Genomic DNA, 22,979 nt, shown 5'->3' with positions numbered 1-22,979 from the left:
ATGTCCCATCGTTTGGGTGGAGGTTAAAGATGTGCATGGGGGGTAGGGGTGGAGGAGGATGACTTTAGGATTGTTATGGATGTACGAAGATGAGCCAAATGACCTTCCTCCTCTGTAATTATCTTGTGATCCAATGACAGTATTTGAGAATGAGCAGCGAGATCTTCCAGTGCCCATGTCAACATTCTTGTATATTCTCAACACATGTCAGCAAAAACAGATTAACCCCTCATTGCTTTGTAAGGTATTGTTGAGTTTTTAGAGTGGAAGCAAGCCTTCCTTGATTCCGAGGGACTGCCTATGATGATTGTTGATACTAAACAGCTATTGTGTTTACCCACAAAATGGTCACTACACTTCAAAAAAAAGTTATTTACTCTGTGAAACACTTCCAATCATATCAATGATGTGATAAGATGCTCAGTGCAAGTCTGTCCAGCTGACTTCATACAGGCTTCTAAAGGGTCCCTCAGTCTGTTCTGTATGGCCACTTTGAAATTGGAAAGGCATTCTCAAGGCAAGGCAGTCTCGTGTTTTCCAACAAAATTTAGTGTTTGACTAATATCTTTCTCCTTGCATGATTGCATGTGTGTATCTCAAAGGTTGCGTGTTATATCTTGAAATCTTTTAAAATTATCAGTTTATATTGCATGACTGTCACAAGGATGATGACGTTGTGACATAGGAATTCTGTTCATGTCTGGAAGAAAGTATGTGCACAACTTTGCCTGTAGTGGGTTGTCGGAGTTTTGTGTTTGTTCTACATTGATATTTTAACAATTACATATGTGCTTGTACCAATTAGCCTCTGCAGAATACACATTTTGTCTAAACTACAGAACCGTCCTTTGTCGGCAGCACAGCCTTCAATGTGGAGTAAGAAATCTTTGAATTCCAGAATGTATTGACCTGTCTTGCACATTGACAGGGAAAATATTTGTTCATAATTAATGTGGATAAGATCAGGTCAGCAAAACTAGGGTGTGCTGTGTGCAGCTTCCAACTTTAGTACCGCACCGAAAGATTTGAATACAAGCTTCCCATAATGTGATTTTTTGGTTACTCGTAATGAGTGAAATCAAAAACCCCTTGAAAGTGAATTCCCAAGATAAAAGCAGGATTATAATTCTGACAACTGAAGGGTTTTTATTAAAATGTTTATGGTTTCTAACCTGTTTAAGAATACTATTTACACTTTTAAATTTGTCAGATTGCCAGGGCACAGGTGGCAGAACCTGTAGAAGAACTGAGGTGAAATTCAATGAATGGGGATTTAAATGTTTGAGCAAATTATTAAAAACCTGTTTTTACCTTTTTTGTGTTTGTTCAAAAGTTAAACATTAATATATTGTTTTTGTAGGTTGTACATGGGAGTTTGGCGCCATGGTAAATTACATCAAGAAAATCTTCCCTCAGACCCAGCTGGTTGTCGTGGGTTTCAGTCTGGGTGGAAACATTGTTTGCAAATATCTTGGAGAGAATCAAGCCAATCAGGAGAAGGTGCTTTGTTGCATCAGTGTTTGTCAAGGCTACAGTGCGCTGCGGTGAGTTGTTTTAAAATGAAATGTACACATGTATTCATTCCCAGGGTGCAACAAAATTAGCTTGAAATGCTAAATTGATTCAGAGAGGTTAAATGTAGCGTGATACTGAACCAAACAAACCAGATGTTCTCTGGTTCAATCCCCAGTCGATCAGCCAAGACAGCATTTTGGCTGCTACAGTTGGCGTCAGTGCTCTGGGGCTAGAGAAGAATAAATATCAATCCTCCTCCTCTTGTTCTCAATGTCATATCATCATCATAGGCAGTCCCTCGGAATCGAGGAGGACTTGCTTCCACTCCCAAAGTGAGTTCTTTGATGGCTGAACAGTCCCATACAAGAGCCACATACCCTGTTAGAGATGGGACAGACATTCGTCGAGGGAAGGGGTCGGTGGGGCTGGTTTGCCGCGCGCGCGCTCCTTCCGCTGCCTGCACTTGGCCTCTTCATGCTCTTGTATAGTGATTAAGGATAGCGGATAAGGACAGGATCAGGGTCCACTCTGATTCCCTGCACTGTTGAAAGGCAAGCTGACGCTTGCTGTTTAGGACAAAACATAAAGAATGGTCCTTGTAGAAGGAACCACCTGGCTTGCAGCACCTTGGAACTGCACCTCAGTTCCTTCTGAAGAAGAACAAATTTAAACTTTGTTTTAAGATGCATGTGTTTTTCATAGGAATCCTAATCTCATATAAATTGTTAAACTCGAATAACTGCTCACTCAAAGTTGTATTACTTTTAAGCATCAGTTCCAGAAATTTATCAATCAACTCCTTGAGAAAGGGTTCATTCAGTAGGTTACCAAAAGGTTGCAGTCACAGATTCAAAAATTCTACCTAGTCAATTGCCCTGCTGTGCTGGATTAATTTTTTTTAAATTACATTTTAGACTATAAATAAAATCACTGTAATCGAGAGTAAGCAATGCTTGGTGTATCAAAGTTTATGGTAAATCAAAGGACTGCAGTTAAAGACAGTGTATTTAGTGGGGTTTTTTACATTTGCTAGCAAATTAAAGACTTTATACTACAGATTAGATAATACAGTAGAACCTTAGATAAGAGCACTGACATTATGAATTAACTGCTCAGTGAAGTACAGAAATGGGACATTGTACATGATTTCTGCATTTCTCATTTGGTTTTATATTTCAGTACAAGTACATTGTGTTATACTGTTACTTTTTTGTTGAGAAAACTTGATAGAAAGCTAAAGACTGTTGTCTAGGATACACGAAGGTTGAGGAGAATAGAGAAGATTGGGTGAGTCAGGAAAGTGACTAGATGTTAGCAAGCTTGGGTTTTAAGCAAGTTGATTGAAGCGAAAACTGAGGGCAGTGAAGAATTTACAGTTCGAAGTCCTGGCACAGAATGTGTTGAGTCGGCAATAGAGCAATAATTTTAACACCGCATATAGGGATGACGAAGTGCATTAAGGAGGTGTAGGTGGACCTTGGGACAAGTAAGAGGAGTCAACAATAAACCTTGTTCAGTCATTGGGAAATTGCAGTTTGAGTTCTGTTTTGCTCAGATGAATGCTCTCCAGTCTTGAGGTGTTTGTATTTTTGTAGTTTTCCTGTGTGTATGTATATATATATATATATATCTGAACTTTGCGGTTATTTAAGTTGTAGAGGTTTAGGTTGTGCCTTTCCCTTTGTCACTTGCGTCTTTATGCTTTGGAGCAAAGCTCAAGTTTCTTTTTCTGTTAGATATCGGGGCTTATTTCTATAACATTACTAAAATCTTTTTTCAAGATGGGATAAGCCAAGGATTATGAAGGACAACTAATTCTGTACCAGTCATCATCATCGGCAGTCCCTCGAAACGAGGATGACTTGCTTCCACGCCAAAAAGGGATGAGTTCACAGGTGTTTCAATGAAGGATCTGATATTCCAGATCCCGAACTACATCTTGAAGAGTGGAAGATGCTTGTGCATGGATTTTCTTAACGTGTGGTGGCCGTTGCACACCAGCTATCACATGGGCTTGACAGCACTAGGTCTTGGTCCAGTGGCAAGAATTAACCAAGAAGACCAGCTCTGCTGCACGGACCTAGTGGGTCCACATATCGCAGTGTGGGCTGGCCCATGCTGCCCCTGGGCCGACGCCTCTTCTGGGCCTGAACTCGCGCCTCTCCTGGGCCCCGATCACGTCCCTCTACGAGTGCTCTCCGCTCCTTTGCCCCAACCTCGCCGATTCTGCTGTACCTTCCCACTGCAATCAGCGACCTGGATTTGGGTGACGTCAAATCCAGTCGTCCTCTTCGCAGCCGTCGCTCTCCTACGTGGCATGCTGCCACACGTTGCTCCCTCTAATGGCCCCAGCTGATGGTCTTGCAGGCCGGGACCGCGCCGATTTCCAGGCCGGGCTGTCTCTCGTTGCTCCCTCTATTGGCCATATGAGTACCATTCCTGTTCTGTTTACAGCACTAATGTTGTAAAGTAGCAGTACTTGTGCAGCTTTGTTACTTCAGGTACCAGAACTGAAATTGGATAGGCTCTAGTCCCCACCTTAGCTTTACAGATATTCCTGCCATAGTAGTGGACAAGATATAGGATATTGGAAAAGATGGAATGTAATATTGTCATTTGATCCATCCAACAGACCGCATACAATTTGCACTCTTTTTTTTAATGTCAGTTTGGCTCCCTGGTAGTACAATTTCCTTGCAGTCAGAAGGTTGAAAATTCAAGTCCCTCTCTAGGACATAAGCATGCAAGTTAACTGCCATTTCAATGCAGTTTTGAGAGGGTGCCGCATTGTTGAAAGTGTGAAACTGCCTGTTTCAGTGGATGTTAAAGATCCCATGCCACTATTTGAGAAAGAGTTGGGGGTTCTCCTACTGCGCTGACTACATTCCTCCCTCAGTGAACACAAAAAATAGATTCCATCTCATTGTAATGTGGGATGGTGCAAAATGGCTGATGCATTTCTCTATAATGACAGTCACTGCATCTCAAAATAATTTGTTGTATGTGAACAGTACCATCTTTAAAGTCTAGAAAAGGCAGAAAGACCACAGTTCAACTTCATTTGAATGATAGAACTTCCAGCAAAGCAACACTCCCTCAGTATTTTACTGGAGTGTCAGATGGCCTCGGATCCTAGATTTGGGCTACAACCCACAGCCTTTCTGACTGAGGCGAGTGCTATCGAGCTGATGCTGTACCTCAATGTTAACACTAGTGCCAGACCAGTAGTTAATTTGGGAAAGGGGATGGGAAACACACACTAATTAATTAAACTTGGGTTATATCGCTCTGGAAGTGAGACACTAAACGAAAGCATGTTAATTTAATCCAAGTACAGAACAAGTATAATTATGTTTCAGTGCTAACCTTCAATCCCTGCTGAGGTGGCATTTAATTTAAAGTTACATCCCAGCTGTTCCTTGGAGTGTTGTAGATTGTTGCATTTCAAGATTTTGATTCATCAGAAGCTTAATTGAATTTGGTTGTGGAGATGATGTTTTACACAGCATCTCTGAATTATATATCCTATACAATAAACTGTGACATAAGAAATAGGAACAGAAGTAGGCCATTTGCCCCCTCGAGCCTGCTCTGCCATTCAATAAGATCATGGCTGATCTGATCATTGACTTGGCTCCACTTCTCTGCTGCTCCTCATAACCCTTTGTTCCCTTATCGCTAAAAAATCGTATCTCCACCTTAAATATATTCAATAACCCAGCCTCCCACAGCTCTCTGGGGCAGAGAATTCCATAGATTTACAACTCAGAAGAAATTTCTTCTCATCTCAGTTTTAAATGGGTGACCCTTATTCTGAGACTGTGTCCCCTAGTTTTAGTTTCCCCTATGAGTGGAAATATCCTCCTCTGCATCCACGTTATCAAGCCCTCTCATTATCTTATATATTTCAATAAGATCACCTCTCATTCTTCTGAACTCCAATGTGTATAGGCCCAACCTACTCAACCTTTCTTCGTAAGTCAGCCCCCTCATCTCCGGAATCAACCTAGTGAAGCTTCGCTGAACAGCCTCCAATGCAAGTATATGCTTCCTTAAATACGGAGACCAAAGCTGTACACCGTACTCCAGGCGCGGCCTTATCAATACCCTGTACAGCTGCAGCAGGACTTCTCTGCTTTTATACTCTATCCCCCTTGCAATAAAGGCCAACATTCCATTTGCTTTCCTGGTTACTTGCTGTACTTGCATACTAATGTTTTGTGTTTCATGCACAAGGACTCCCAGATCCCTCTGTACTGCAGAACTTTGCAATTTTTCTCCATTTAAATTATAATTTGCTTTTCTATTTTTGCTGCTAAAATGGATAACCTCACATTTTCCCACATTATACTCCATCTGCTAAATTTTTGCCCACTCACTTAGCCTGTCTATATCCCTTTGCAGATTTTTTGTGTCCTTCTCGCAATTTGCTTTCCCCCCATCTTTGTATTATCAGCAAACTTGGCTATGTTATACTCAGTCCCTTCATCCAAGTCATGAATACAGATTGTAAAAAGTTGAGGACCCAGCACCGATCCCGAGCGGCACCCCACTAGTTACTGTTTGCCAACTGGAAAATGACCCATTTGTCCCGACTCTCTGTTTTTTCTTAGTTAGCCAATCCTCTATCCATGTTAATATATTACCTCCAACCCTGTGAACCTTTATCTTGTGCAGTAACCTTATCGAATGCCTTCTGGAAATCCAAATACACTACATCCACTTGTTCCCCTTGCCCACCCTGCTCGTTACATCCTCAAAGAACTCCAGCAAATTTGTCAAACAATATTTCTCTTTCATAAAACCATGCTGAATTATGCTTTTCCAAATGTCCCGCTACTGCTTCCTTAATAATGGACTCCAGCATTTTTCCAACGACAGATGTTAGGCTAACTGGTCTATAGCTTCCTGCTTTCTGTCTCCCTTCTTTCTTAAATAGGGGGTGTTACGTTTGCGGGTTTCCAGTCTGCTGGGATCGCCCCAGAATCCAGGGAATTTTGGTAGATTGCAACCAATGCATCCACTATCTCTGCAGCCACTTCTCAAGACCCTAGGATGTAAGCCATCAGGTTCAGGGGACTTGTCCGCCTTTAACCCCATTATTTTACTGAGTACCCTGTACTACTACTTTAGTAATAGTGATTGTATTAAGTTCCTCCCTCCCTATAGCCCCTTGATGATCCACTATTGGGATGTTTTTAGTGTCTTCTACCGTGAAGACATACAAAATATTTGTTCCAACGTCTCTGCCATGTTCTCCATTATTAATTCCCCAGTCTCATCCTCTGGGGGACCAACATTTACTTTAGCCACTCTTTTCCTTTTCATGTATCTGTAGAAACTGTTACTATCATTTTTTATATTTCATGCTAGTTTACTTTCATAATCTATCTTCCCCCTCTATCATTTTTTTAGTCGTTCTTTGCTGGCTTTTAAATGTTTCCGAATCCTCTGGCCTCCCACTAGCCTTGGCCACATTGTATGTCCTTGTTTTCAATTTGATACCTTCCTTTATTTCCTTAGTAAGCCACGGATGGTTATCCCTTCTTTTACAGTCTTTCCTTCTCATTGGGATATATTTTTGTTGCGAGTTATGAAATATCTCCTTAAATGTCTGCCACTGCTCATCAACTGTCCCATACTTTAATCTATTTTCCCAGTCCACTTAAGCCAACTCTGCCCTCTTACCTTTGTCGTCTCCTTTATTTAAGCTTAGGAACCTGGTTTGAGAACCAACTTTCTCACCCTCCAACTGAATTTGAAATTCAACCATGTTATGGTCACTCATTCCTATAGGATCCTTTACTATGAGATAATTTATTAATCCTGCCTCCTTACACAGTACTCAATCTAATATAGCCTGCTCCCTGATTGGTTCCACAACGTAACGTTCAAGGAAACTGTTATATATGTGGACTTCTATTTACTCTGTACAGCCACCAGAGGGTTCATTCTACGGAGTCCCAAGGGATCCCATAATCCCTTGGGAGCACAGGTATTTAAGAAGGCTTCACAGGTTGGAGAGGCAATCTGGAGACCTGCAATAAAAGACTACGGTCACACTTTACTTTGAGCCCAGTGTTCAGTCTGACTCTTTCTCCATACACAACAACTGGCGACGAGATACAGATAATGAACCCAAAGATGCAGAGAACAGTGGGCATCCTGGAGAAATTTTCGGAGAGAGATAATTGGGAAACTTTTGTGGAGCGACTCGACCACTATTTCGTGGCCAACGAGCTAGATGGGGAAGAGAGCGCTACCAAATGTAGAGCGATCCTCCTCACCGTCTGGTGCACCAACGTATGGCCTCATAAAGAATCTGCTCACTCCAGCGAAACCCACGGAGAAATCGCACGACGATTTGTGCACACTGGTTCGAGAGCATTTGAACCCGAAGTAAAGCATTCTGATGGCGAGGTACAGGTTCTACACCTATAAAAGGTCTGAAGGCCAGGAAGTGGCGAGTTATGTTGCTGAACTGAGACACCTTGCAGGACATTGCGAATTTGGATCACATGCTCAGAGACTATTTCGTACTTGACGGCCACGAAACCATACTTCGCAAACCTTTGACTGTAGGGACCCCAACCTTGAGTAAGGCCATAGCGATAGCCCAGGCGTTCATTGCCACCAGTGACAATACTAAGCAAATCTCTCAGCACAAGTGCTGCTACAAGTACTGTGAACAAAGTGATGTTTTCGAATCGTAATGTACAGGGCAGGTCACGCATCCGCAGATGTCGGAGTCCACCATCAAGGGTGATGAATACAAGGCCATTAACACCTTGTTGGCGCTGCGGGGATGATCATCGTTTCCATTCATGCCAATTCAAAGGATACGTTTGCAATGGCTGTGGAGCAATGGGACACCTCCAAGTGTGCCGGTGAGCTGCTAAGCCTGTTAATCCTGCAAACCACCATGTTGCAGAGGACAGATTCATGGAGGATCACTACAAACCAGAGCCTCAGATAGAGGAGGCAGAGGTACATGGAGTGCACACATTCACCAAAAATTGTCCCTCGATAATGCTGAATGTTGAACTAAATGGACTCCCGGTGTCAATGGAGCTGGACACGGGTGCGAGCCAGTCCATCATGGGCAAAAAGACTTTCGAAAGATTGTGGTGCAACAAGGCCTCCAGGCCAGTCTTAACTCCAGTTCACACGAGACTAAGAACTTACACTAAATATCTGATTCCTGTAATCGGCAGTGCTACCGTAAAGGTCTCCTACGATGGAGCAGTGCACAAGCTACCACTCTGGGTGGTACTGGGCGATGGTTCCACGCTGCTTGGCAGGGGCTGGCTGGGAAAGATACGCTGGAACTGGGACGACATCCGAGCGCTATCGCCCACTGACGACACTTCGTGTGCCCAGATCTTAAACAAATTTCCTTCGCTGTTCGAACCAGGCATCGGGAAATTCCAAGGAGCAAAAGTGCAGATCCACCTAATTCTGGGGGCGCGACCCATCCATCACGAGGCGAGAGCAGTACCGTACATGATGAGAGGGTAGAGTTCGAGCTAGACCGGCTGCAACGAGAGGGCATCATTTCACTGATAGAGTTCAGCGAGTGGGCCAGTCCTATTGTCCCAGTCCTCAAGGGAGATGGCACCATCAGAATCTGTGGCGATTACAAAGTAACTATCAATCGCTTCTCCCTGCAGGACCAATACCCACGACCAAAAGCCGACGACCTCTTTGCAACACTAGCGGGAGGAACGACGTTCATGAAGCTGGATCTGACTTCAGCCTACATGATTTAGGAACTGGAGGAATCCTCGAAGGCCCTCGCCTGCATCAACACGCACAAAGATCTTTTTATTTATAACAGATGCCCGTTTGGAATCCGATCGGCGGCGATATTCCAGAGAAACATGGAAAGTTTACTGAAGTCGGTCCCGCACACCGTGGTCTTCCAGGACGACATCTTGGTCACAGGTCGGAACACAGTTGAGCATCTGCAGAACCTGGAGGAGGTTCTTAGTTGACTCAACAGCGTGGGGCTCAGGTTAAAACGCTCGAAGTGCGTTTTCCTGGCGTCTGAAGTGGAGTTCCTGGGAAGGACGATTGCGGCGCATGGCATCAGACCCACCAACGCGAAGATGGAGGCAATCGAGAACGCACCGAGGCCACAGAACGTGATGGAGCTGCGGTCATTTCTGGGACTCTTGAACTACTTTGATAACTTTTTACCAGGTCTCAGCACCCTACTAGAACCACTACATGTCTTACTACGAAAAGGGGGCGAATGGGCTTGGGGCAAAAGCCAAGAAAATGCCTTTGTAAAAGTGAGAAAATTGTTATGCTCAAACAAATTGCTTGTGTTGTATGATCCATGTAAGCATTTGGTACTAGCATGTGATGCGTCGTCATATGGCGTCAGGTGTGTATTGCAACAAGCCAATGATTTCGGGAAACTGCAACGGTTGCTTATGCATCCAGGAGTCTGTCTAAGACCGAGAGAGCCTACAGCATGATTGAAAAAGAAGCATTAGCGTGTGTCTATGGGGTAAAGAAAATGCATCAATACTTGTTTGGGCTAAAATTCGAATGGGAAACTGACCATAAGGCACTTATATCCCTGTTTTCTGAGAGTCAAGGGATAAATACCTACGCATGGGCCCGCATCCAGAGATAGGCGCTCATGTTGTCAGCATACAATTATGCCATCCGCCACAGGCCAGGCACAGAAAACTGCGCCGACACTCTCAGGAGGCTGCCATTGCCCACCACGGGTGTGGAAATGGCGCAGCCCGCAGATCTAGCTATGGTTATGGAAGCATTTGAGCATGAGCAATCACCCATCACTGCCCAGCAGATCAAAACATGGACAAGCCAGGACCCCTTATTATCTCTAGTCGAAAGCTATGTGCTTCACGGGAGCTGGTCCAGTGTTCCAGTGGAAATGCAGGAAGAGATAAAGCTGTTTCAGCGGGGCAAAGATGAAATGTCTGTGCAGGCAGACTGCCTTCTGTGGGGAAATCGAGTAGTGGTCCCCAAGAAGAGCAGAGATGCCTTAATCAATGGCCTCCACATTACCCACCCAGGCATCATAATGATGAAAGCGATAGCCAGATCCCACGTGTGGTGGCCCGGTAACGATGCGGACTTAGAGTCCTGCGTTCACAAATGTAATACATGCTCGCAGTTAAGCAATGTACCCAGGGAGGCGCCACTAAGTTTATGGTCTTGGCCCTTCAAACCGTGGTCTAGGGTACATGTCAACTATGCAGGCCCGTTCTTGGATAAAATGTTCCTTGTGGTTGTAGACGCGTACTCCAAGTGGATTGAATGTGAGATAATGTCGGCTAGCACGTCAGCTACCACCACGGAAAGCCTGCGGGCCATGTTTGCCACTCTGTTTACCCAATGCTCTGGTGAGCGACAACGGGCCATGTTTTACCAGTGCTGAGTTCAAAGAATTCATGACCCGTAACAGGATCAAACATGTCACATCTGCCCCGTTTAAACTAGCGTACAATGGTCAGGCAGAGAGAGCAATGCAAACCATCAAGCAAGGCTTGAAGGGAACTGAAGGCTCACTGCAGACTCGCTTATCCCGAGTCCTGCTTAGCTACCGCACGAGACCCCACTCACTCACTGGGATCCCACTTGCTGAACTGGTCATGAAAAGAGCACTTAAGGCAAGGCTCTCGTTAGTTCACCCTGATCAACATGAACAGGTAGAGAGCAGGTGGCTTCAACAAAGTGCATACCATGATGGCGCAAATGTGTCACGCGAGATTGAAATCAATGATCCTGTATTTGTATTGAATTATGGACAAGGTCCCAAGTGGCTTCCCGGCACTGTCGTGGCCAAAGAGGGGAGCAAGGTGTTTTGGGTCAAACTTTCAAATGGACTCATTCACCGGAAACACTTGGACCAAATCAAACACAGATTCACGGACTACCCTGAGCAACTCACCTTGGACTCGACCTTTTTTGATTCCCCCCAACACACACACCAGTGGCAACCGACACCACGGTTGACCACGAAGCAGAACCCATCATCCACAGCAGCCCTGCAGGGCCCAACACACCAGGCAGCCCAGCGAGGGTCCAACAAATGATTCAACAACACCAGCTTTCACACCGAGATGATCAACCAGGGCAAGAAGGGCCCCAGATCGACTCCCTTGGGAGCACAAGTATTTAAGAAGGCTTCACAGGTTGGAGAGGCACTGGAGACCTGCAATAAAAGACTACAGTCACACTTTACTTTGAGCTCAGAGTGTTCAGTCTGACTTTCTACATACACAACAGAAACTATCCCGGATATACTCTATGAACTCTTCCTCAAAGCTACCTTGGCCAATTTGCTTTGGCCAATCAATTTGAAGGTTAAAATCGCCCATGATTATTGCTGTTCCATTTTTACAAGCCTCAATTATTTCTTGATTTATACTCTCTCCAACAGAGTAGCTACTGTTGGGGGCTTATAGACATGCCCACCAGTGGCTTTTTCCCCTTATTATTCCTTATCTCCAACCAAACTGATTCAACATCTTGATCCTCTAAGCCAATATAATTTCTCACTAATGCACTGATCTCATCCTTTATTAATGGTCCTACCCCACCTCTTTTTTCCTTTTTGTCTGTCCTTCCGAATTGTCAAATACCACTGAATATTTAGATCCCAGTCCTGGTCACCTTGTAACCACATCTCTATAATGGCTATCAAATCATACCCATTTGTGCCGTCAACTCATCTATTTTGCTACGAATGCTACATGCATTTAGATAAAGAGCTTTTAAATTTGTTTTTTTATCGTTTTTTCCTGCATTGACCCCACTTTCTGATTCACCTTTGTTTATCCATTCTGTCCCTTCTTGGCACGGTCTGGTTTTCATTTCCCCCAGTGTTACCCTGCTCTATTACCTTCTCCTTGTTGTTTGGCTTTTTAAATTTTCGCTCACCTGAGTCCTCCCCTCCACTAATTAGTTTAAAGCCCTCTACAGCCCAAGTTATTTGATTCGCCAGGACCCTAGTCCCAGCATGGTCTTAAGTGGAGCCCGTCCAAACGGAACAGCTCCCTCTTACCCCAGTACTGGTGCCAGTGTCCCACGAACCAAAACCCACTTTTCTCACACCAATCTTTGAGCCACATGTTTAACTCTCTTCTTATTTGCCCTGTGCAAATTTGCTCGTGGCTCACTAGTAATCCAGAGGTTATTATGTTTTGTGGCTGTTTTTTAATTTGGCACCTAGCTGCTCATACCCTCTCAGCAGAACCTCTTTCTTTCCTATCTGTCATTGGTACTCACGTGAACCATGACAACTGGATCTTCTCCCCTCGCTCTCCAAAGTTCCTCTCCTGTCCTGAGGAGATGTCCTTACCCTGGCACCGGGCAGGCAACATAACCTTCGGGACTCGCGCTCTCCGCTGCAGAGAACCGTATCTATCCCCGTAATGATACTGTACCCTACCACTACAGCGTTTCTTTTTACTCCCCCCACTTGAATGGCCCCCTGTACCATCCTCCCTGCAGTCCCTGTTCTCGTCCACACGGAGTAAGAGCCTCCTACCTGTTGGACAAGAGCAAGGGCCGAGGCTCCTCCATTACCTCCTGAGTCCCCATTCCTGCCTCGCTTGTAGTTGCACCCTCCTGTCCCTGACCACGGACCAAATTTGAATTATTTAATCTAAGGGCTGTGACTGCCTCCTGGAACACGGCGTCCAGGTAACTCCCCCTCCCCCCCCCGATGTGTTGTTGTGTTTGCAGCTCAGACTCCAGTTTATCAACACAGAGCCGAAGCTCCTCCAGCTGCAGACACTTGCTGCAGATGTGGTCGTGATGGACCTCAATAGGGTCTACCAACTCCCACATGCAACAGCAGAAGCACATCCTGCCATCTCTAATGTATTTAATTAATTAGATTTAGTTTTTAGTTATTAATCCAGGCTCCTAATCTAAGGCCCTTAATTTAAAGCAAGTAAAGAGAGCGAAAAAAACTCACCAGCCAATTGCTTCCCTGCCTTCCTGTGATGTCTAATGTAGTCGCCCTGTTCTCCTTTGCCACACTCTCTTATCTGCTCGCGCTGCTCCCTGTGATGGCTGGGCTGCTCGCTGCTCCTTTTCTTCTGCTGCCGGTGTGGTGTTCCCTCAAGTCGGGGTGTTTACAAAGATATTGATTTTTATTTTCCAAATCAGATTACGCAGTAAATTTAGGTGGTTTGAGGAGGTCGCACTTTTAGAAAGTAAATGTGCAGTAAGGCATCATGTTGGTGTTCCAGCTCACCGTGCCAAAAAATAATAGATTGCAGCTTTGCATCTATGATTTCCTGCATAGAATCTGATCTTGGCTGTACGGTGCTTTTGGGAAGGAAAACGGTTCTCCTCGTGCTAAGCAGTTTCCCAGAGGATGGGAAAAGAAAATTTGTATCCTTAAACACACTAGTCAAGCGCCTGGTTACAGAGTGGCCCTGAGCAGAGAATGAAAAAAGTTCGAGGATTTTTTCTAATAATTTACAAAATAAGAAGGGGTTGCAACTTTCTAATAGAAGTCATCAAGAAAGGTCATAAGCTGTTTGCAAGAAAATGCTTAGTGTTTCAACCTGTTGCCTAACCTTATCACAAAAGCAAAATACTATGGATGCTGGAATCTGAAAAACAGGAAATGCTGGAAATCTCAGCAGGTCAGGCAGCATCTGTGAAGAGAAACAGAGTTAACATTTCAGGTCTGTGACCGTCGTTCATGTAATATCTGTAAGCTTGTAATGTTTGTAGCTCCACACTATGGATGTGGACGTATTGTGTACCGCAACTGCAGAGTTAATAATAAACAGAACCAGGCAGATTCCGGAGGCTTCCGAGAGAGCTGCCTGCCATGTAGGAAGCTGTGTGTGCTGTGCTCTGTGAATATATCACACATCAGAACCTTACTCTTCAGTTTACACAATTCTCCACTTGGGATTTCCTCTTTTTACCCCCCCTATGCTCCTTAAAGTGCTGACTCTTTCTGAAGTTTAGTTCCATCCGTGTGTAGAATCCAATTTGTAACTACACACAAACCTGGAGGTGGCTTTATTAATGCATTTTTGCAGCATTTTTATTGAGGCCCTTACTGAGAATTTTCAGATTGGGACATTGCTCAGTCTTTGCCCATGTTGCTCAATTTCCCTAGGAGATTTTTGCTTAAACAATTCAAAAAGGAAAATGTTCTGCAGTTCAGATGTCAATTATGTTGCTAGTGCAACGCATGATAAGACCTCTAGTGATTGTATTCGTGTACTGAATCCTTTTACCACCAGTTACACCTTCAATTTGATTACTAATGTCAGCGTTTTCCTTCCGTTGTATAAGCTGAATGGGCTTCCATTTTTCTGAGAGACTGCCCTTGTTTTATACAAGCAAAGGTTGGGAACTACATAGGGACTGCTTGTCCCTCTCATTTGTAACCATTGACCTTAAACTTTTATGAACTCCCAGGCAAAAGTCCCTGCTCACAGCTCTTCAGCAATTAAATACAAAAGTCAAGCAGTAAAATGTAAACTAGTGCTTTTAAGGAATAGTTGATCTATACCACTCTGCCTTAACTGCATTTCAGCATAATTCATTGGGATGGATAAGCAAGTAATAAAACCTACCCACTGGGCACTTGCTTGGGCTGCAACAGCAGAAATGTTTGTGCTATTTTAGTTTTTCTCAGAATTGGCATGTGAGGTTAGTTTCTATTTTGCTGATCAATCTGTATTCGAGAATGGAACATTTCCCACTCTTCACATCCAGTGTTCCGATAAAGCACTGCCACATCTGTTAGATGCATGTTCAATTCAAGGTAAAGCCCCTCTGTTGCTGCAGTGTTGGAAAACCAACCATTCTATGGATCCAAAATTCCACATGGACTTTTTTGCCGCAGTTGGAGAGGTATGTCCGATTTTTTTTTTTGTGACCCAACTGTGGTTAAAAAGAAAAAGTTCCATGTTTCACCGGCATAACACTTTTATTTTGGAGCGGCGCAGATTGTTGTTAAGCTCTGTGGGTGGAGCTTAAGCTCTACACCGAAAAACTGAGGTTGCCAGGGTAACGAGGGACTCGAGGGCTGAGGTACAGCATTTCCCCTTTTTAAATAGATCACGAAGTGAGATTTTTTTTCACCTCTAGCGCCGGTGCCACTGCAATCACAAGCCAAAAGGCCCCCCACCATCACCACCGGCCCGCTGAAATCCTGGGCCGAAAGGCCCCCGCACCGGCCTGCTGCCAGCCGTGTAATTTGTCTTCTCTGTATTTTATGAACGTGGATCATATTTTGCCTCATTCTTTTCTCCCATGAAACTGAATTTAGTTCTGATTCTTTCTTCATAATGAAGGTCCGCTTACCGATCCGCTCCCCCACCCGACCCTGGCCTAGGGTGCACTCCTGGTCCGCTACCCGCCCCTAGCCCAGGCAGAATGGCCTCCTCCGATTTACTTACCTGCGCTGATTTCTTTAACTCTCCGCAAGGGTTTTCTGGAGAGGCCACATATGCTGGTCTAAGCAGAACTGGAGTAACTAACAGCTGGCCAAAGTTCCCTAAATGGCCAGAATTGGCGTAGGTGACTGGTTACGCCCCCTTGGGCTGAAAAAAAAACTAATCTAAAAAAAAGTCGTAACTAACTGAGTTACGCTGGTGCAAATTGGGGAAACTGGATTTTTCCCTGAGGCCAAAAAAAACAGCGCAAATCACTGGGGAAAATTGAGCCCTATATCTTTGTATGGTTTCCATTTTGCACATTAGTCATTGCCAGTTGCTGCTAATTTTAGTTCCATATTTGGCAATCCTGTTTTATACTATATAAATATATTTATTTATAGTGTCAGCTGTGACTCAGTGGTAGCACTTTCGCCTCTGTCAGAAGGTCGTGGGTTCAAGTCCCACTCAAGAGACTTGAGCACAAAATCTGGGCTGGCAATCCAGTACAGTAGTGAGTGAGGGAGTACAGTACTGCCAAGAGGTGCCATCTTTTGGAGGAGACGTTAAACTGAGGCCCCTGTCGGGTCGTAAGAGATCCCATGGCACTATTTCGAAGAAGAGCAGGAGAGTTCTTTTTTTTTCCTTATGACCATTTTACAACTATTTTGTTAGCAAATATCATTTGTGTGCAATAAAATATGGTACAAGATGGTATTACAATCAATTATACACTTGAGGCACAACTTGAAAATCGGTCTTTAGAATTATAATGGATGACTTCACTTTAGCAGTTTAGACTGCAGTTCTAATGTTTACACTACAACAAGAATTATATCAAAACACAAACCTAAGAACAGAGTTTATCCCTCTTTGTATCAACAAATCTCTGGGAGGCTAATGCAATGCATTTAAGTAGCTGCTCTGCTTGATGTAGAGCAGCGATAACTTATTCCTCTTCACTCTGCGTTACCAAACAACTCCAGAATTGTATAAATTTTGGGCCTGACTTCCTATAATTAACAGCTAGAAGTAATTATTTACAAGGTTAAAAACATCTGGTTGCTGTCTAATTCTCTATTGCTACAAGGTAGATCATATACTGCAGAAATTGACCTTTTTAAAATTGGGTTAAAACTAAGGTCAGGCACTGACAAAGTGCAGACAGGAACGTTAACCCTTTTAGAACTTTCTGATCACAGAAATGGTCTCGAGGTACAGAAATAAACAGATTTCACCCTTTTAATATAAACTGAGCAAGTCCCTGGGATGATAGTGAGTGAGGAAATGCTTGGAAAAATTGAAAGTCTCTTTAAAAAAAAATTAATTCATTTTTATCCTTGCTTTGTGGACGTCGTTCCTCCCACGATACTTGTGGTACATGTGGACCTTTCCTGTTTGTCTGGCTTTTGAAATCTACCACATTTGTTATTGGTCAGGTTTAAATGGCCTTGTGTTGGTTTCATTCTAACTTTTCAGTTTCATTAGGTAGTTGCATCAACTAAACGTTTCTGATTAATAATGAAAATTATTGCTGCATTATTTAGGCATTACTAATCCAATTAATAGGGCATTTGTGGGGGAAAGAGTTCCACAGTTTTAAGCTCCCAGAAAGAATGAGTTGAAATAGAAAACTGCACAATGTCTCTTAATTTCAGTATAATGAGGTTGCATGGAGTAGCACTGTGCGATATGTTTGGAGGAAAGTTTAGACCAGTAATGATCACAGTAGGATCAGTAGACTAGATACACCATACAAAGCTTGTAATGGAGAAATTAAGTTGAAGGCTAGAGGAGAATTGCATACTGGATAGGAAGCTGTTTCTCGTCTCCTAGCTAGGAATGTCAGAATGGTTTTGGAAGAGCTTCCTGAGATGTGGGATTCAAGTCTTTAGCGAACTGATTAAATGTGGATAAGGTATCACAGCTTTGGTTCTGCCTGTCTCCTTACTCAATGGAAGAAACAGATTTGCACAGCACTCCATGAATTGTGCTTTACATTCTGTTGCCCTGTGCCTAAGGTATTTTCTTTTGTTTTTGCTTAGGGCACAGGAAACCTTTCTTCAATGGGACCAATGTCGGAGGTTTTACAACTTCCTAATGGCAGACAACATGAAAAAGATTATTTTGTTTCACAGGTGACTTTCATTTCTGTTTAATTATTTATTTGTGTATTGTGATTATAGAATATATTCTGTAAAAAAATGCTGCGAAGGATTCAAACTTCACTTCAGAGAACAAGAGTGACCTGTGAAACTGCTATATAATTACAGCAGCCAATGTTTAACCTGCCTTTGCATAATTGTGTGCTAACTGACAAGGCAGTTTACATAAATTCTTTTAATTCTTGCCCTCTAGCTCTATTAAGCACCTGTTTGTGTTTTCTTAAGCAGAGTTTATATGCACCCTTGTATTCAAACACACAATTTGAAAATGTCTGTGTGTAAGCTGGTTTTACATTGTGCTCACTGCCATGGTAGTGCCCCTGGCCCTCAATGCACAGGTCTTACACAACCAATGGTAATGCCAAGCTAAACTTGCTGGGTTTGCTAATACCAGCACTTGGGTCTTCCTGGTCACTGGCCTGGCAAGATTACTTTGGTGTTGCTGCTAGTTGCGTGGGAGTTGTTGGCACTCGTTGCCATATAAAAGCAGCTCTTGTTGATTGGCCAGTGTAAGATTTTTGTTGTTAATTAAAGGAAAATTAGTTCTCTGATTTATAGTGTCATTTTTGCGTTGGTGTGCAGTCAGCTGCAGGTAGAAGATAATTCTGTCATCAGAACCGAGTACTTCAACGGAAATACATTTTACATCTCCAACAGCTTCCAGAACCAATTTCTCACAGATTCTGAGAGCTCTGAAATGTGGGCCTCCTTCCTGTTGGCTCTCCAACAGGCCCAATAGCACTGAGGTTGTGCATCTCTCCCAGTATCCGAACTTCCATATAAAATAATCTGTCTGGCTATGATTTGTTGAGGATTTTGTGCCACTAAATTCAGCAGGTGGGGACTGGGGCGACTGAGATGTTCACTCTAGTATTTTTAATCTGCAGCGGTTATATGACTTGTTACTGCTGACGATTTGGGGCCATTGTTTGCAGACAGGATGACTTCTATTTTTTTTTTTTTAGTGCAGATATGGCTGTTAATACTTATCGATATGAGTATTAGAGAATATATATTGGATTTTAATACTCTTAAAGTCAGAAAAATCCGATACTTTGAGAAACTTGTGATGAATTGTTAAATAATTGTTATTCGATCCACCTTTTATTGCCTTCTCTGCAGGAAGATTCTAGCATAGCACACACAGTAACAGGAATAACTAATAGTCTGAGTTCAAAGAAAGCAAGGGTAGGAAATTGCCTTCTGGTCCATGCTGGAGCATGCTCTTTATTGACAGAAGAAAAAGCCGTAGGTGCCTGTTATAGGTGATGCTGTACTGTTTTCGGTTAACATTGCATGTGTTTGCCTGTATCTACTTTTCATAACACTAGATTCTCTGCCAATTGGCATCAATAAATATTAGAAATTAACATTTTGTTCTTAGTGTTCACATTTTATATATTACAGAAAAATGCTATTTGGAGAAAATGAGTTCAAAACACCAAATGCTCTGGTAGATGTAGACCTTAGCAAACTCTATACAGCAACTTCCTTGATGCACATTGATGACAACATCATGAGGTAAGTGGCAGTATGTCATTGTGATTTCTGCAAGCGATCTTGCCTCTGTTAGGAGTCTAAACTCTAGGGGCTAGAAATTGATCAAAGGCTGCCACTGTCCATTTACCGCCCAAAAAACCGCTAAGATTCTGCAATTAACGCCGGCAGAAAATTGATCAAATTATCGGGGAAAAATGAGCCTTGCACGTGGATTCTCGGCGGTCCTGGTCAAATTAAGTCCGCGGCTAGAGTTGGCCTAGAGAGTGGGGAAAACATGAAAAATATTTTTCAAAAAATAAAACATTTAGAGAATCTTTTTCCACTGAATCGCTGCAAAAGAATTAGAAAAAAAACGTTCACTTACCTTTTTTTTGCAGGGTTTCATACCTACCGTCCATCGAAAGGCTGCTCTGATTGGGGTTTCCCCCCCCCCCCCCCTCCCCCCAAGAAGTACGGACCACCGCTCCCATCAAACTTGGGCGGGGGCGGTTTTCCCAGTGTTGCATGCCGGCGGTCCGCTCCACAGCGGTATTCCAAAACCGCCGGCGTAAGGCCCTGATGAAATTCCCAACGAATGAAAGACCGCCCAAAACAAAGAAATACCGCCGAGAAACGCGGCAGTAGGTTGATCAATTTCTAGCCCTAGGAGTTTAATCTTTTAATTTGAATTGACATTCCAGCAGAGTACAGCTGCTGCATTGCCTAAGGTGCTGTTATTTGATTGGTGCCTATTCAGATGGATGTAAAAGATCCCATGCACTTCTCAATGAAGAGCGGAGGGCTTTCCCAGTGTTTTAGCAACATTATTCTTTCAACCTTCGGCCAACACCACCAATACACAGATTAACATGTCAAACATTTCACTTATATTTCATCCCATAGATGTCAGAGGCTTGCATTTTTGCTTTATTTTCAGAACAAATCTTATTTTTCTCCAGGTTTTGTGTTAATTTATAACACTTTTAATTTTCATTGTGTTTGGGAGAAAAAAATATCTTTTTGTAGGAGTGCTTCAGTTCATGGGAATCAAGCACATAGCTGCTTTACCGGTGCTACTTCTGTGGGCTTTGAACTAAGGTTGTGAACATAGCAATCTACAGGACTGGAAGAGACCATTTTGATACCTCTGACTGGTCCTAAATTTAAAAACGCATGTCATACACTATTCTCTCTCGCTCTCTCCCATTTCCTTGATTACTGCTTCTGCCAAATATCCATCCAGCTTTTGAATTTGCCAACATTGTCTACCTCGCTGGGCAGTCTGTGGCATGTAATTACCATCTATGTAAAATAGTTAATTCCAAATTATCTGCTCACCTTCCTTTATCTGAGCTTCTGGGTTATAGACTTTGGTTATGTCAAAAATATTAGGATTTTAAGTTGCTTTGTATTTCCCTGCTATATATAGGTGATAATTGTCGATTTTAATAAGATAGGTCTGTTATTTTTCAGCTAATCTTTATAATATTTCTGCTAAATGTGCTTGCTCATGTACCTGATTACTCACAGCTGTTTATCTGTCTTCATGGTTCCCACCCAGAAGAATTCTATATTTAACATAGACAAATGTACAACAACAACTTGCATTTATATAGCACATCTAACGTAGAAAAACATCCTGTGGCACTTCAGAGGCATAATCAAAATTAATTGCCACTGAGCCGAAGAGAGAGATATTAGGAGAGGTGACCAAAAACTCGGTCAAAGAGGTGAGTTTTAAGGAAGGCCTGCCGGGTGGGAGGGAGGAGGAGAGGATTTAGGGAGGGAATTCCAGAGTGTGGGGTCTAGGCTGCTGAAGGTACAACCACAACTTGTTGGGCAAAGTGGGGTATAGACAAGAGGTCAGAGTGGAAGGACTGGAGAATTGGGGGAGGGAGCTTGAGAATTAGGGTTGGAGAATGTTGGAAGGGTTGCAGCCATGGAGTGATTTAAACCACATGTCCAGGAATGGATTTTAAGAAATAGTATGCAACTCATGAAAATATTTCCATTATACTGACAGAAAAGTTTTAAAAATAACTGTTGTGCTGACAGGTTATATGCGAAGTATAATGAGTATAGAAAAATGCATAATCAAACATCAACTTATTTGAACTCCACAAGATCCATTGTCCCCTCCTATTTCTCATCTACATGCTACCCCTCCGTCACACCATCCGAAAAGATGACGTCAGGTTCCACATGTACGCAGACGACACCCAGCTTGACCTTACCACCACCTCCCTCAACCTCTCCACTGTCTCTAATTTGCATCAATGCTTGGATGAGCAGAAGTTACCTCCAACTAAATATTGGGAGGACCGAAGCCATTGCCTTCAGTCCCTGCCACAGACACCGTTCCCTAGCCACTGTCTCCATCCCTCTCCCTGGCAACTGTCTGAGGCTGAACAAGACCGTTCGTACACCTTGGTGTCGTATTTGACCCCCAACATGAGAGATCCTTCCATCGTCAAGACCGTCTACTATCTCCGTAACATCGCCTGACTGCCCTGCCTCATTTCATCATCTGCTGAATCCTTCATCCTTGCCTTTGTTACCTCAATGCTCTCCTGCCCAGTCTCCCATCTTCCACCTTCCACAAACTTGAGCTCATCCAAATCTCTGCTGCCCATATCTTAACTCGCACCAAGTCCTGTTCATTATTGCCCCCCTGCTCACTGACTGACTTATATTGGCTCCCAGTTGGGCAATGCCTCAATTTTAAAATTCTCATCCTTGTTTTCAAATCCCTCCACCTTGCACCTGCCTACCTCTATGGCCTCCATCAGCCCCACAATCATCCAAAAAGTCTGTGATCCTCCAATTCTGGCCTCTTCTGCATCCCCGATTTTTAATCTCGCCACCATTGGCAGCCATGCTTTCAGCTGCTTAGTCCCTAAGCTCTAGAATGTGTTTCTCTACCTCTTTCCTTCTTTAAGATACACTCCTTAAAACGTAACTCTTTGACCAAGCTTTTGGTCATCTGACCTAATTTCTCCTTATGTAGCTCAGTCTCAAATTTTGTTTGATAACGCTCCTGTGCAGCACCTTGGGATGTTTTACTATGTTAAAGGTGCTATATAAATGCAAGTTGTTAAAACTTATTTCCAACCTCCCCCTTATGCTGCTTGTACTGATCCTAAATTTATATCCCCTAATTATGGATTTATTAGATAGTGAAAATTATCTTTGACAATTAACTTTGACGCTTTCATAATTTTAACACTCCCCGTATCAGCTCGCCCCGTAACCTTTGTTCTAGAAAATACATGGATTGTGGTTGTTGTATATGCAGACTATGGATATACTCTCTGTGTAGTCACTGTGAAGTTGCATAAGATGGAGACTTGTTTATTTGATGTATATACACAGTGTAAACCTTATTGATAGTACATGCTGGCACCACTAAAGGTTGCAACTG

At 43.2% G+C, this 22,979-nt stretch overlaps 1 protein-coding gene across 4 annotated transcripts in view; it reads left to right on the top strand.

The window, feature by feature from the left end:
• LOC139227598 (monoacylglycerol lipase ABHD2-like) overlaps positions 1-22,979 on the top strand; it is a 77,500-nt gene that overhangs the window by 45,046 nt on the left and 9,475 nt on the right. For all 4 annotated transcript variants that reach the window (XM_070858467.1, XM_070858464.1, XM_070858465.1 and 1 more), the window contains 3 exons: positions 1,361-1,544; positions 17,960-18,052; positions 19,487-19,600. In XM_070858467.1, the coding sequence (XP_070714568.1) occupies positions 1,361-1,544; positions 17,960-18,052; positions 19,487-19,600 (391 nt within the window). The remainder of the gene's footprint in view (positions 1-1,360; positions 1,545-17,959; positions 18,053-19,486; positions 19,601-22,979) is intronic.

Source organism: Pristiophorus japonicus, chromosome 17 (assembly GCF_044704955.1).
Source record: "Pristiophorus japonicus isolate sPriJap1 chromosome 17, sPriJap1.hap1, whole genome shotgun sequence".
NCBI classification, from domain to species: Eukaryota; Metazoa; Chordata; class Chondrichthyes; family Pristiophoridae; genus Pristiophorus; species Pristiophorus japonicus.
This window is presented reverse-complemented; position numbering and strand designations above follow the sequence as displayed.